We start from the raw sequence: 12369 nt of genomic DNA on the forward strand, positions 1-12369 counted from the left end.
GATCTGAACTGTTTTCATATTTAAAACACTATAATAATCACATCTTTGGTGCATCTTGAGAAGTAAGTGCAGTGTGTTTATATATTTAATGCAGAGGCTTTGTGCATGTGGGTGCTGTATGTCAGGTAGTGCTGGGCAAAGAATTGCAGTGGGAGGGACCTGTCAATATGCTATATATGAATATATAATTACTTTATGACATTTTACTACTATTACTAAACACCCCATCAACTGCATAAACTCTGAGTGGATATAAAGCCAACTTTTAATCAGTTTCAGTTAAACAGTGGGACACAGTGAGTAAACACTGCTTTTTAGCAGTCAAGGTTTAAACTAGGGCTGTACCCGACTCATACCTGTTCATAGCATTTAAAACTCAGTTAAAGACGCTAAGTGAGATGAAAGACTGCAGACAATTTTAATTATTTCTATCAGTTTACACATTAAAATCATTTCTAATTTCTTTAGCAGGACCGGCCTACGTCTTCATTTCTGTCTAAATGTAAAAACTCAGAAATAAACTAAATTAGCTAAATAAATTTGGCAAGATCTGAATTGAATTAGATTTTTAGGTGAAAATAAAAAGTCAATCCAATAAAAAATTGCAGAATTTTGAAAAAATATTTTTTCTTTTATCAAGGTTTATGACATTTATTTTATTATTTCTTTTTCATTAAATATTAATACATTTTGAATGTAAAGATTAAATAATCAAACACTTAGTTAGATATAGAAATATTTCCGATATACTTTCCCCTTTTTCTTTTCCTGCACAACAAACAGCTAACCGGTCTAAACTGAACGACTGTACTGGCCTATAGAAATTACAAAGCAGATGCGTGGTCTTACTTTCCCGTGTACTGACGGGTCCAGCAGAAATCTACAGAACACATTTTCTGAATTTGCCAGTAAATAAACTCACTGTCTGCAGTAAATCTGCCCAGATAATAATAATAAAAAAAGAATGGCCGCCTACAGCAGATTCCTGCTTCAGTGGTTTGCCTTCAAAAATACCTCCTTACTTTAGACCTTTTCTGAACCATTGTTACTGCAAGCTTAACTTACCGCCCCCCTCTGCCTCAGCTTCAGCTCGCCTCAACAGTGGACCGCCAGTGCACGCTGTCATGAAGATTTTCTTTGAGCAAGCCCTGCCACAATCGAATACATTTTTGATTAATAAATTCTTCCTTAAAATGGAATTTCTGTAAGCTTTTGTCTGTTTTACCAAAAGAAATACCTTTTTGACTGCTCTGACTGATGACTGGTCTCGTCGACTGTCTGGAGCAGCCCTGGTTTAAACACAACACAAAATGAACCACCGTCTGACACCAATCTTCACATTAATTAAAAATCAACTCTGTGTTTTTGAGACTCCAATCTTAGGCCTAAAATGATTTTCTCCTTTTCTCCAGCTCTTAGTTTGGTTAATAGATGTGGTTTAAGACACGGTAGAAACACAAAAATAACCTCCACAGAGCTGGATGGTGGTCCTTATCTTACTAGCAATGGTGGCACTGACCCCTAACTAGTGCATGGGTGCTGTACCACATGTCCGAAGCTCCCTCACAGTTCAGTCGAAAGCTAAGCGAGTGAAAAAACTACAACTTACCCCCAGCCAGGGTTAACTATACCAGACTGATGGGGGTGAGCTGTAGCACTCACTGTACAGGTCTGTACTGTTTAAAGCAGACCAGCTTTCCCACATCAACATATCTGTGTCCAAATACTTAAGACCAGTGAAAAGAGGCTGCTGCGTCAAACACAAAGCAGAACGGCAAATATCAGCCCCATCAAACTCACCCACCTAGGTCCAAAACATCAGCTGCCGTGAATTTATATGGGCTCAGGTGTTGTTTACATTCAAGTGGTGTCGGTTCTATTGGGAAATGTTTCAGTGCAGCACGAACTGGTCAGGTTGGAACTGGTCAGGTTGGGACGTCGGGGGTGACCGGGGTACAGTGGCAGTGCGTGAAACCACCTCCACCGGCTGCAGATCTGCTTCAAGGGTGCTCAAGGGCCCGACAGTGGCAGCTTTCCGATCCCGGGTATTGAACCCACAACCCCGTCATCATACGCGCCCAAAAGATCTGGAGAAAAGAAATCTGGAGAAACATCTGAGAACACTTGATGTGGACCATGCTTTACACCCCAGAGCTGAGTAGTGCAATTTCAGCAGCTCACACACTTCTACTCCCCCCACAAAGGACCCCATGTTGATCCTACACAACCTGATCTCCATTAAAAAGTGCGGGTAAAGCCAGCCTCCTCCTGCTGCTGCTTCCTACCGGTCGGGTTTTTAACCCAGCTGTGCTTCGCAGATAAGTGATGATGCTTCGTCTACAGGTTGTGGAGAATGCTTCTTTGGTGGCCGTGCCGGACTCGGGAATTAAAGATGCTGTAACACAGGGTTCTTCGAATCCGGTTCTGAGGGGCCAGTGACCTTACCTAAACACACCTGGATCAAATAGTCTGTTAACTACCGGGCGTAGTGGGTTTACTTCAGTGGAGAAATCAGCGAGCCGTGCTGGACACTGGCCCTCCAGGCCTGGATTTGAACCCCCTGCTCTAACAGTGTGTATCTAGCTACAGTCCTGAGAACTGCACCAGCAAACAGACCTATAAAAAAAACAGGCTTAATGAATTCAGCTAATTGGGTGGGGAAACTGCAAATCTGGCAACCAGCCAGTAAAAGGGTGTTTTACACTGTTTTTAATACAGTTTAATACCTTCTTTATTTGGGGGGGCTTGAGACCTGCTGCCCCCCCCCCCTGTAGTTTGCACCCATGCAGATCTTGCTTACCTGCAGCCCAGCCAAAGTTTCATCACAAGCACCTGTCCGCCCCTCCTCGCGCTCTCCACTGATTTACACCTGAGCAACAACATCAAGGGCATCAGTTAGCAGTTAGCACTTAGCTAGCTAGCTAGCACCTAGCCTTGCTAGCGCTAGCTATCCCGCAAAGCAGCCCTGGGTGACGGTTTAAAAGAAATAAAGCCGTTTGTATTATTAAATATGACTAATTATTATGTTTTTATTACAATAAAACTGAGGCTACCAGCTACACAAAAATGCTAGCTACTACTGTTAGCTAGCTAATTATAGCGTCCCTTTGCTAACCTAGCTAGCTAGCGCTAGCACACTCAACATTTACACACTATTTTGTGACGGTTCTAGATTAAACATAGACATATTGCATCATATTTACCTTTTACTTTATATATTTACATAATATATTGATATATTTCGTTTGTTTGGTGGTTTTTGAGTGATTTCAGCGCTGCTAGTTCTAACGGAAACCTGGATATAGCTAGCTAATGCTAGCTAGCTAAAGCCTAGCGAGACGGACTGAACGACCGACCAATGGGAGAGCTCGCTCGGCTGTTTCTGCCCGGATACAGCGGAGGGGGGGAATATGATTGGCTAATTTTTTTATTGGCCGTTTTTTTAACAGTTTAAAAAAAAAGAAGAAAAAGATGGAAATTAATATTATTTATTATATTTATTTATTCTGTATTTTTCTATTTTTCTGTTTTATATATTACATCATAGCTAGCAAACTGGCCTTCATCCAAGTTATGAACATATTTCCTTTCGGTAGCAAAACTAGCTATAGCTAATTCTAGCTAAGGCTTCCCTCCTTCCTTACTTCCAAATGCACTAATATCACATTTCTACACCCAAATACGTGCATTATTATATATTTAGTATATATATATATATATATATATATATTCACAATTTTAGAGTATAAAAATAATATTTTTTTTACTATATATGGTAAAAAAAATGACACCCTATGAAAGCCTGTCTTTTTGTGCTATATTTAAACATATGAACATTTGATCTTTATTTTAATAATATTGAGAGATGAAAAACGCTGATTTCATTCTATACAGATCTCCAGAAATGGACTAAATGGACGAAATGACGGTCACCCTCTACAATCAGTAGCTGTAATCGGTCACATCCCGTCACCATGAGTTCCCTACCACCCTCTTCTGCAATTCTGGACCACTCTTCGTCTGCCAGCTGCTCCAGGCCTCTCAGATTTGAAGGTGTCTTCTCCCAGCTGCTGTTTTAGGATCTTCCCACAGGTCTTCTGTAGCACTGGGTCCTAACGTTGTGCTGAGTTCTTTGGTAGTCTTCAGATTTCCTAACACCAAGCGGGTCAAGTCAAGGCCACTGGTGCCAGAAGCAGCAACATCACCCCAGTACATAATTGAACCTCCACCATGTTTGACTGTAGGGGTGGTGGGCTTCTCTCTGAAGGCCTCGCCTGGTTTTCTGTGGAAGGCAGAATGATGAGCTTCTTCCAGGGTTTATGGCGGGGTGGGATGGATAGTGTGAGTTGACTGGAGCTCTTCAGCTCTCAGATCTTTTTCTGAGAGGTTCTGAGAGAAGTGCAGGTGTCCCTATACTTTTGGCCATAGTAGATAGAGAGATACAGAGCAGAGGAAAATGGAAGAGAGAGAGAGAGTGTGTGTGTGTGTGTGTGTAGGGGGGGGGCAGTGTTTGTGTGTGTTTGTGTGTGTGTATCTGTATGTGTGTGCGCTGTGGGCGGGTCGCGCGCAGCGCTTTAATCCGCGAGAGCGCGCGCGGATTGTTCCGAGTCTGTCCTCGCAGCGAAGGGATGCGGCGCGCGCTGGGGCAGCTGCGGTCTGTGGGGATCATCGGGGCTCCGTTCAGCGGGGGGCAGGTGAGGGGGTGGGGAGGGTTTGAGGGGGTCAGTGGGATGAGGAAGAGGGGGGGGGTGTAAACTGGACTGGCACTAATACAGTGTGTCCTGCTCAGCCCAGGGACGGAGTAGAGCTGGGACCAGACCTGATCCGGGCAGCTGGACTGCTGGACAGACTCAGACAGCAAGGTAAGACCAGCGGCACCAGCGACAGTGATGTTAAGGCTTAGGGTGGTGTTGGACCTGGGGTTATGTAAGGGTGGTGTTAGGGTGATGTTAAGGTAGGAGTGATGTTAGGGTGATGTTAAGGTAGGAGTGATGTTAGGGTGATGTGACAGTAGGGGTGATGTTAGGGTGGTGTTGGACCTGGGGTTATGTAAGGATGATGTTAAGGTAGGAGTGATGTTAGGGTGATGTGACAGTAGGGGTGATGTTAGGATGATGTTAAGGTAGGGGTGATGTTAGGGTGATATTAAGGTAGGAGTGATGTTAGGGTGATGTGACAGTAGGGGTGATGTTAGGGTGATGTGACAGTAGGGGTGATGTTAGGGTGGTGTTGGACCTGGGGTTATGTAAGGGTGATGTTAAGGTAGGGGTGATGTTAGGGTGATGTTAAGGTAGGAGTGATGTTAGGGTGATGTGACAGTAGGGGTGATGTTAGGGTGATGTTAAGGTAGGGATGATGTTAGGGTGATGTTAAGGTAGGAGTGATGTTAGGGTGATGTGACAGTAGGGGTGATGTTAGGGTGGTGTTGGACCTGGGGTTATGTAAGGGTGATGTTAAGGTAGGGGTGATGTTAGGGCTGGTGGGGGGGAGGGGTAATGTTAGGGTGATGTTAAGGTAGGAGTGATGTTAGGGTGATGTGACAGTAGGGGTGATGTTAGGGTGGTGTTGGACCTGGGGTTATGTAAGGATGATGTTAAGGTAGGGGTGATGTTAGGGCTGGTGGGGGGAGGGGTTATGTAAGGATGATGTTAAGGTAGGGGTGATGTTAGGGCTGGTGGGGGGGAGGGGTAATGTTAGGGTGATGTTAAGGTAGGAGTGATGTTAGGGTGATGTGACAGTAGGGGTGATGTTAGGGTGGTGTTGGACCTGGGGTTATGTAAGGATGATGTTAAGGTAGGGGTGATGTTAGGGCTGGTGGGGGGAGGGGTTATGTAAGGATGATGTTAAGGTAGGGGTGATGTTAGGGCTGGTGGGGGGGAGGGGTAATGTTAGGGTGATGTTAAGGTAGGAGTGATGTTAGGGTGATGTGACAGTAGGGGTGATGTTAGGGTGGTGTTGGACCTGGGGTTATGTAAGGATGATGTTAAGGTAGGGGTGATGTTAGGGCTGGTGGGGGGAGGGGTAATGTTAGGGTGATGTTAAGGTAGGGGTGATGTTAGGGTGATGTGACAGTAGGGGTGATGTTAGGGTGGTGTTGGACCTGGGGTTATGTAAGGATGATGTTAAGGTAGGGGTGATGTTAGGGCTGGTGGGGGGGAGGGGTAATGTTAGGGTGGTGTTAAGGTAGGGGTGATAATAGGGCTGGTGGGGGGGAGGGGTAATGTTAGGGTGATGTGACAGTAGGGGTGATGTTAGGGTGGTGTAACTAAAGGACATTTAGTTTGAGTGAATGTGTGTGTGTTAGTGTTTGTGAGTGTGTGTGAGTGTGTGTGTGTGTGTGAGTGTGTGTGTGTGTGTGTGGGTGGTGTTGGGGGGTCAGTTCAGTTCAGTTTCAGTTCTGTGGCAGTGATGGATCGGCTGCTCTGGCACCTTCTGAAAGAGTCTGTGTGAGGGACTGTCTGGTGCCTTTGCACATGCAGTGTGTGGGGTAAATGTTGTTCCAGTCGGGTGATGTTAGAGTCAGGGTGATGTTAGGGTCAGGGTGATGTTAGGGTCAGGGTGATGTTAGAGTCAAGGTGATGTTAGGGTGATGTTAGAGTCAGGGTGATGTTAGGATCAGAGTGATGTTAGAGTGATGTTAGGGTGAGGGTGATGTTAGAGTGATGTTAGGGTGAGGGTGATGTTAGGGTCAGGGTGATGTTAGAGTTAGGGTGATGTTAGAGTCAGGGTGATGTTAGAGTTAGGGTGATGTTAGAGTCAGGGTGATGTTAGGGTGATGTTAGAGTCAGGGTGATGTTAGGGTGAGGGTGATGTTAGAGTCAGGGTGATGTTAGAGTCAGGGTGATGTTAGGGTGATGTTAGAGTCAGGGTGATGTTAGGGTCAGGGTGATGTGAGGGTGATGTTAGGGTCAGGGTGATGTTAGAGTCAGGGTGATGTTAGGGTCAGGGTGATGTTAGAGTCAGAGTGATGTTAGGGTCAGGGTGATGTGAGGGTGATGTTAGGGTCAGGGTGATGTTAGAGTCAGGGTGATGTTAGGGTCAGGGTGATGTTAGGGTGAGGGTGATGTTAGGGTGAGGGTGATGTTAGGGTCAGAGTGATGTTAGGGTGATGTTAGGGTCAGGGTGATGTTAGGGTCAGGGTGATATTAGGGTGATGTTAGGGTCAGGGTGATGTTAGGGTCAGGGTGATGTCAGGGTGATGTTAGGGTCAGGGTGATGTTAGGGTCAGGGAGATGTTAGAGTCAGGGAGATGTTAGGGTGATGTTAGGGTGAGGGTGATGTTAGGGTCAGGGTGATGTTAGGGTCAGAGTGATGTTAGGGTGATGTTAGGGTCAGGGTGATGTTAGGGTCAGGGTGATGTTAGGGTGATGTTAGGGTCAGGGTGATATCAGGGTAATGTTAGGGTCAGGGTGATGTTAGGGTCAGGGAGATGTTAGGGTCAGGGAGATGTTAGGGTGATGTTAGGGTGAGGGTGATGTTAGGGTCAGGGTGATGTTAGGGTCAGAGTGATGTTAGGGTCAGGGTGATGTCAGGGTGATGTTAGGGTCAGGGTGATGTTAGGGTGATGTTAGGGTCAGGGTGATGTTAGGGTCAGGGTGATATTAGGGTGATGTTAAGGTCAGGGTGATGTTAGGGTCAGGGTGATGTTAGGGTCAGGGTGATGTTAGAGTGATGTTAGGGTCAGGGTGATGTTAGGTGTGGGCTCCTCCCCCATCAGTCAGAGGAGCTCACAGATGCTGTGGTCATCAGGCACAGGTTACGCTTCACTCTGACACGGTTGCCATCCCAACATAAAGCCCTGCAGAAGCCCATAATTGCGCTTAATGGACACTAAAACAGCTTTTATAACTTTAGACTAAAGAGAGACACGTGCAGCTTCCTCATCTGAGGACAGTTACCAGGGACAGTCCTTTTTTTAGGAACTGTCCTAGAAATAGTGAATAAAACTTGGAGCCCTAGCTGGACGAGAGCGTCCGACTCCTTTCTCAGGCACGTTTGCCCACAGGTGTTTCCCACAGCTGGGCCTGTAGATCCTGCACACTCGTAGGTTGCCGTAGTCGGCGTCCCAGCTGGTCCCATAAATGCTCATGTTGATTAGGCCACTCCTGGACTCCTCACCACCTCCTTGGACTGCATCCTGAAAATTCTCATCAACCACCAAAGTCAAATTCAACCCTTGGAATCAACCCCAGACCTTTTATCTCCCTAATTCGTCAGGACAATAACCAGGGAACAGGCCCCACCTGGCCATGAAACACCTCTGTGGTCCGTTGTCCAGATACTTTTGAACTTTTAAACCTCTTAAAGTAAGAAAATCTGAGCTTCATCCAGGTCTTGGTTGGCAAATTTCAAATCCGTTGAGGTGTCCACATACTTATGGACCTTTCTGATCAGCCACAAAGAGGGATTTAACGAGAGATGTGGACTATGGATGTCTGTGTGTGAGACCAGTGTTTAATTCAGGGAACCTGAGAGACGGGATCCGATAGGACAGGGCTTATTGACCTTGTACCTCCCACCCTGTGTGTGTGTGTGTGTGTAAGCAACCTTAATGGCAATTCTGAGAAACTGTGATGGTGAAACCACAAACACACTCGCCCCCGTCATCGAGTGCATCGCTCTCCTGGTGGTGTGTACACAATAAGCCAGCGAGGGAGAGGGTTCTGCCCAGGTTCAATCAATAACACACAGGCCGTCTCATCAGTGATGTATTGGCCTGCGGTCTGTTTATCCTGGGTTATTCTTTTATTTCTGCCGTGGCTGGAGCTCGGTGGACTCAGTCTGGTGCCCCCATCACCTCTGTCCTGGAAACACAGCGTTTATAGAACCTGTATTTACCAAAAACATCTCCCACGGTTCCTCACTTCCTATCTAGAGCTCCACCCTAGTGCACAAGCTACCAGACCTCCAAGGCACCGGGATCAACGAATGCTAGTTCACTGTTAGCGTAGAAGGCATGGACAGCACAGCATCTCTGAAAAGTGAAGCTACCGCAGGTCTAGCGCCTCTGCTGGCTGGATGCAGTATGATGTGTAGCTCCGCCCATCCTCATACAGTTCAGTCCCACCGACTGTCCGTCTTCAGCGTCTCCAGATTCCAGCAGTTCGGTTTCCCTGTGCTAGTATTGGCCCATTTCTGTAGTTGTAGTGGGCAGAGCTACGCATAATTCTGCAGTCAGCCAGCAGAGGCGCTAGAGCTGCAGTTGCCTCACTTTTGAAAGACGTCCAGTCTGCGTCCAGTCTGTCCATGCCTTCTACGGTCACTCAGTTAGACATGCTGGAGTGCTAGCTTGCCAGGATATATACGTATATATCTATTTGTAGCAGTGTTAGCATTTTGATGACCTAGTGACCTCATAATTCTCACTGACCAACTGACCGCTGCGTTAGTTTCCATTTGGGCGCGCCTGCGGTCGGTGGTTTTACACCCCATCTAAAGAGCCCTGCTGGTTCCGGCAGGCTGTGACGTGAAGGATTATGGGAACCTGGCGTTCGAGGACGTGTCCAGCGATGAGCCGGTTGGGAGGACGAAAAGGCCGCGAGTGGTCGGGCTCGCCAACCAACGGCTTGCGGACGCCGTGCGGAGGGTCAAGAGTGACGGCCACACCTGTGTGATGCTCGGGGGGGATCACAGGTAAGAGCGGCAGGACGTCTGCGGGTCAGGCTCACGTACCGGGAGCGAGCTTTTTCCCCAGTGTTCTGTTTTTCTCCGTTGATACAGTCTAGCGATCGGCTCGATCCATGGCCATGCGGCCTCTGGAAGTGAGGTGAGTGTGGTGTGGGTGGACGCTCATGCTGATATCAACACGCCCCTGACCACCACGACTGGCAACATTCACGGGCAGCCCATGTCCTACCTCATCCACGAGCTGCGAAACAAGGTGATTTGCCCACCTTACATTCAGCTGTCTGCGAATTGGCGGCCCCCTGTGGACCCAACATGCAATGACAGTGTTAAAAAATTTTTTTTTGAACAGCAATTTTTACTATTATTATTTACTATTATTACTATTATTATTTTTTTTTAGCGAACAATTTCATCTGCATATGCACAGTTATCAGTCCCAGTCAAAAGTTTGGACACACCAGAATCTTAAAAACATGCGATCCAAATGCTAGGGTGACCATATTTTTTATTTTTTAAAAAAGAGGACGCTGGGGCACACACAGATATATGACTATATGACTGTTAAATCATGTCCTTTCAGCTCAACTGCCAACTTAGGCCAGAAAATCCTAACTACAGTGGATACCTGTGTGTCCTCCAGTGTCCCCAGTGTCCACCACCACCCTAAAGATGACGATCAGCACACAATCAACTACATGTGTCCAAACTTTTGACTGTTACTGTATACAGTGTCTTGTATTTGTTTTCTGCTTGTATTTCACCCGTCTTCGTCCCGTTCAGATTCCCGTGATGCCAAACCTCTCCTGGATAAAGCCCTGTATATCAGCCAGAGACGTTGTGTACATCGGACTCAGAGATGTAGACGCAGAGGAGCAGTAAGTACTGAGCCAGAGCCAAACCACGCCCTCATAAATTATTCAATAATAAACACAGTCTAACATCAAGGGTCTTGCTCAAAGGCCCTGTAATGCGGCTTAGCGGAGCTGAGTTTTGAACCCACAACTCTGTGGTCAATCCTCCAGTGCTCTAGTAATTTGTTCCAACTGCCTGGGCAGCTCTGCAGCAGCCTAGATGAACAATTCAGGTCCATAAAGTAAAGAAATCCACTCCAGGCTTTCGTTTTAACTGGCAGCTCTGCTGCAGCTAGCTGGAAAATCCAGGTCTGTAGAGTACAAATCCACACCAGGATTTTGTTGCAGCTGCCAGGAGCTCTACTGCAGCTAAATGGAAAATCCAGGTCCAGAAAGTAACAATCCAATCCCAGAATTTTGTTTTTACTGCCAGGACAGCTCTGCTGCAGCTAGATGGAAGATTCAGTCCCAAAATGTAGAAATCCACCCCAGAATTTTGTTCCAACCGCCAGGAAAGTGGTCTTAAAATCCATTTTTGGCGGAGGGATACATACCGCGGGGCGTTGTGCGGCAAAAAGTAGTCCCAAAGAAAACTGTAATAGTTCAGATTCTGCTGCAGCTAAATCGAAGATTCGGTCCCAAAATGTAGAAATCCACACCAGGATTTTATTTTAACCGCCAGGAAAGCTCTACTGCAGCTTGATGGAAAATCCAGGTCCGTAGACTACAAATCCACATTAACCGCCTGGGAAGCTCTTTTACAGCTAGATAGAAAAGGCAGTTGGAATCCTGGGATGGATTTTTGACTTCATGGCCCTGGATTTCCCATCTTTGACACCAGTAACATCCTCTTTTCCAGCTACATTTTGAAGCACCTGGGAATCAAGGTCTTCTCCATGTCGGAGGTAGACCGTCTCGGAATCGGCAAAGTCATGGAACAGACGTGTGATCACATCTTTTCAAAGCAAGTACCTGGAGTTCAGTACCGACCCCGAGCATAAAGTCTAGAGCTCAGTGTGCACTTCTGAACATGCTGAGCTCACGCTGCGTCTCGCACTGCAGGGTGAAAAAGCCAATCCACCTGAGCTACGACATCGACGCTCTGGACCCCTCGGTGGCTCCAGCGACAGGGACGCCGGTGCTTGGCGGTCTGACGTACAGAGAGGGGATCTACATCACAGAGCACATCTGTCAAACGGGTGAGCGAACTGTGTCCACTCTGTCCACTGTCTAATCATTTTCAAAAATGGCTAGGCCCCAAAAAAAGATCTAGGGGTAAAGGTCAGTTATGGTCAAACATTTCTGGGGGCATGAGCAGCTGACCCAGGTCCACGTCTTCCCCCTCACAGACCTGCTGTCTGCCATGGACATCGTGGAGGTGAACCCGAAGCTAGGCGGGACGGAGGACGAGGTTCGCTCCACAGTAAATGCGGCGGTGGACCTCGTCCTGGGCTGCTTCGGACGAGTCCGCGAAGGGTCGCACCCGGCCGACTACGAGATGCCCGAACCATGAGTGCCTAGAACACACCAGACTGTACTGCTGCGCCGTGCCACGCCAATAAAACCCATATAAACAACGAGCGACTTCGCTTCAGATCTGATTTTATCGTAAAACACATCGATTACGTTGTTTTTGTGACATCACAAAACCCAAGCCACACCCACACATCCACCTACAGAGCCTACAGCCAGAGCCGGCCCGAGGCATACTCGAGTTACACGGCCCTCTAGTCGCAACTTGAGCTTTAGCTTTAGCTCTGCAGGTTCCTCAGACTGGAAGAGAGGCCAGAGCCATGTTAGCCCTGTGATTGGTCAGAGGTACGCTAAGGTAAACCCGACCCAGTACTGGTGAAATCCAGCAGACGTTTATTAGACTTCGGGAAGATCTTCT

General features: G+C 47.1%; 1 protein-coding gene across 1 annotated transcript; it reads left to right on the plus strand.

Moving 5' to 3' along the window:
* The first annotated feature begins 4617 nt into the window (after nucleotides 1-4617).
* Nucleotides 4618-12008, plus strand: arg1 (arginase 1). The gene is made up of 8 exons (XM_072667212.1): nucleotides 4618-4694; nucleotides 4790-4862; nucleotides 9459-9633; nucleotides 9721-9880; nucleotides 10408-10502; nucleotides 11338-11442; nucleotides 11541-11677; nucleotides 11828-12008. The coding sequence occupies exons 1-8, from the start codon at nucleotides 4629-4631 to the stop codon at nucleotides 11989-11991; spliced, it is 975 nt and encodes a 324-aa protein (XP_072523313.1). The 5' UTR covers nucleotides 4618-4628; the 3' UTR covers nucleotides 11992-12008.
* The last annotated feature ends 361 nt before the right edge of the window (nucleotides 12009-12369 follow it).

Source organism: Salminus brasiliensis, chromosome 22 (assembly GCF_030463535.1).
Source record: "Salminus brasiliensis chromosome 22, fSalBra1.hap2, whole genome shotgun sequence".
Classification (NCBI taxonomy): Eukaryota; Metazoa; Chordata; class Actinopteri; order Characiformes; family Bryconidae; genus Salminus; species Salminus brasiliensis.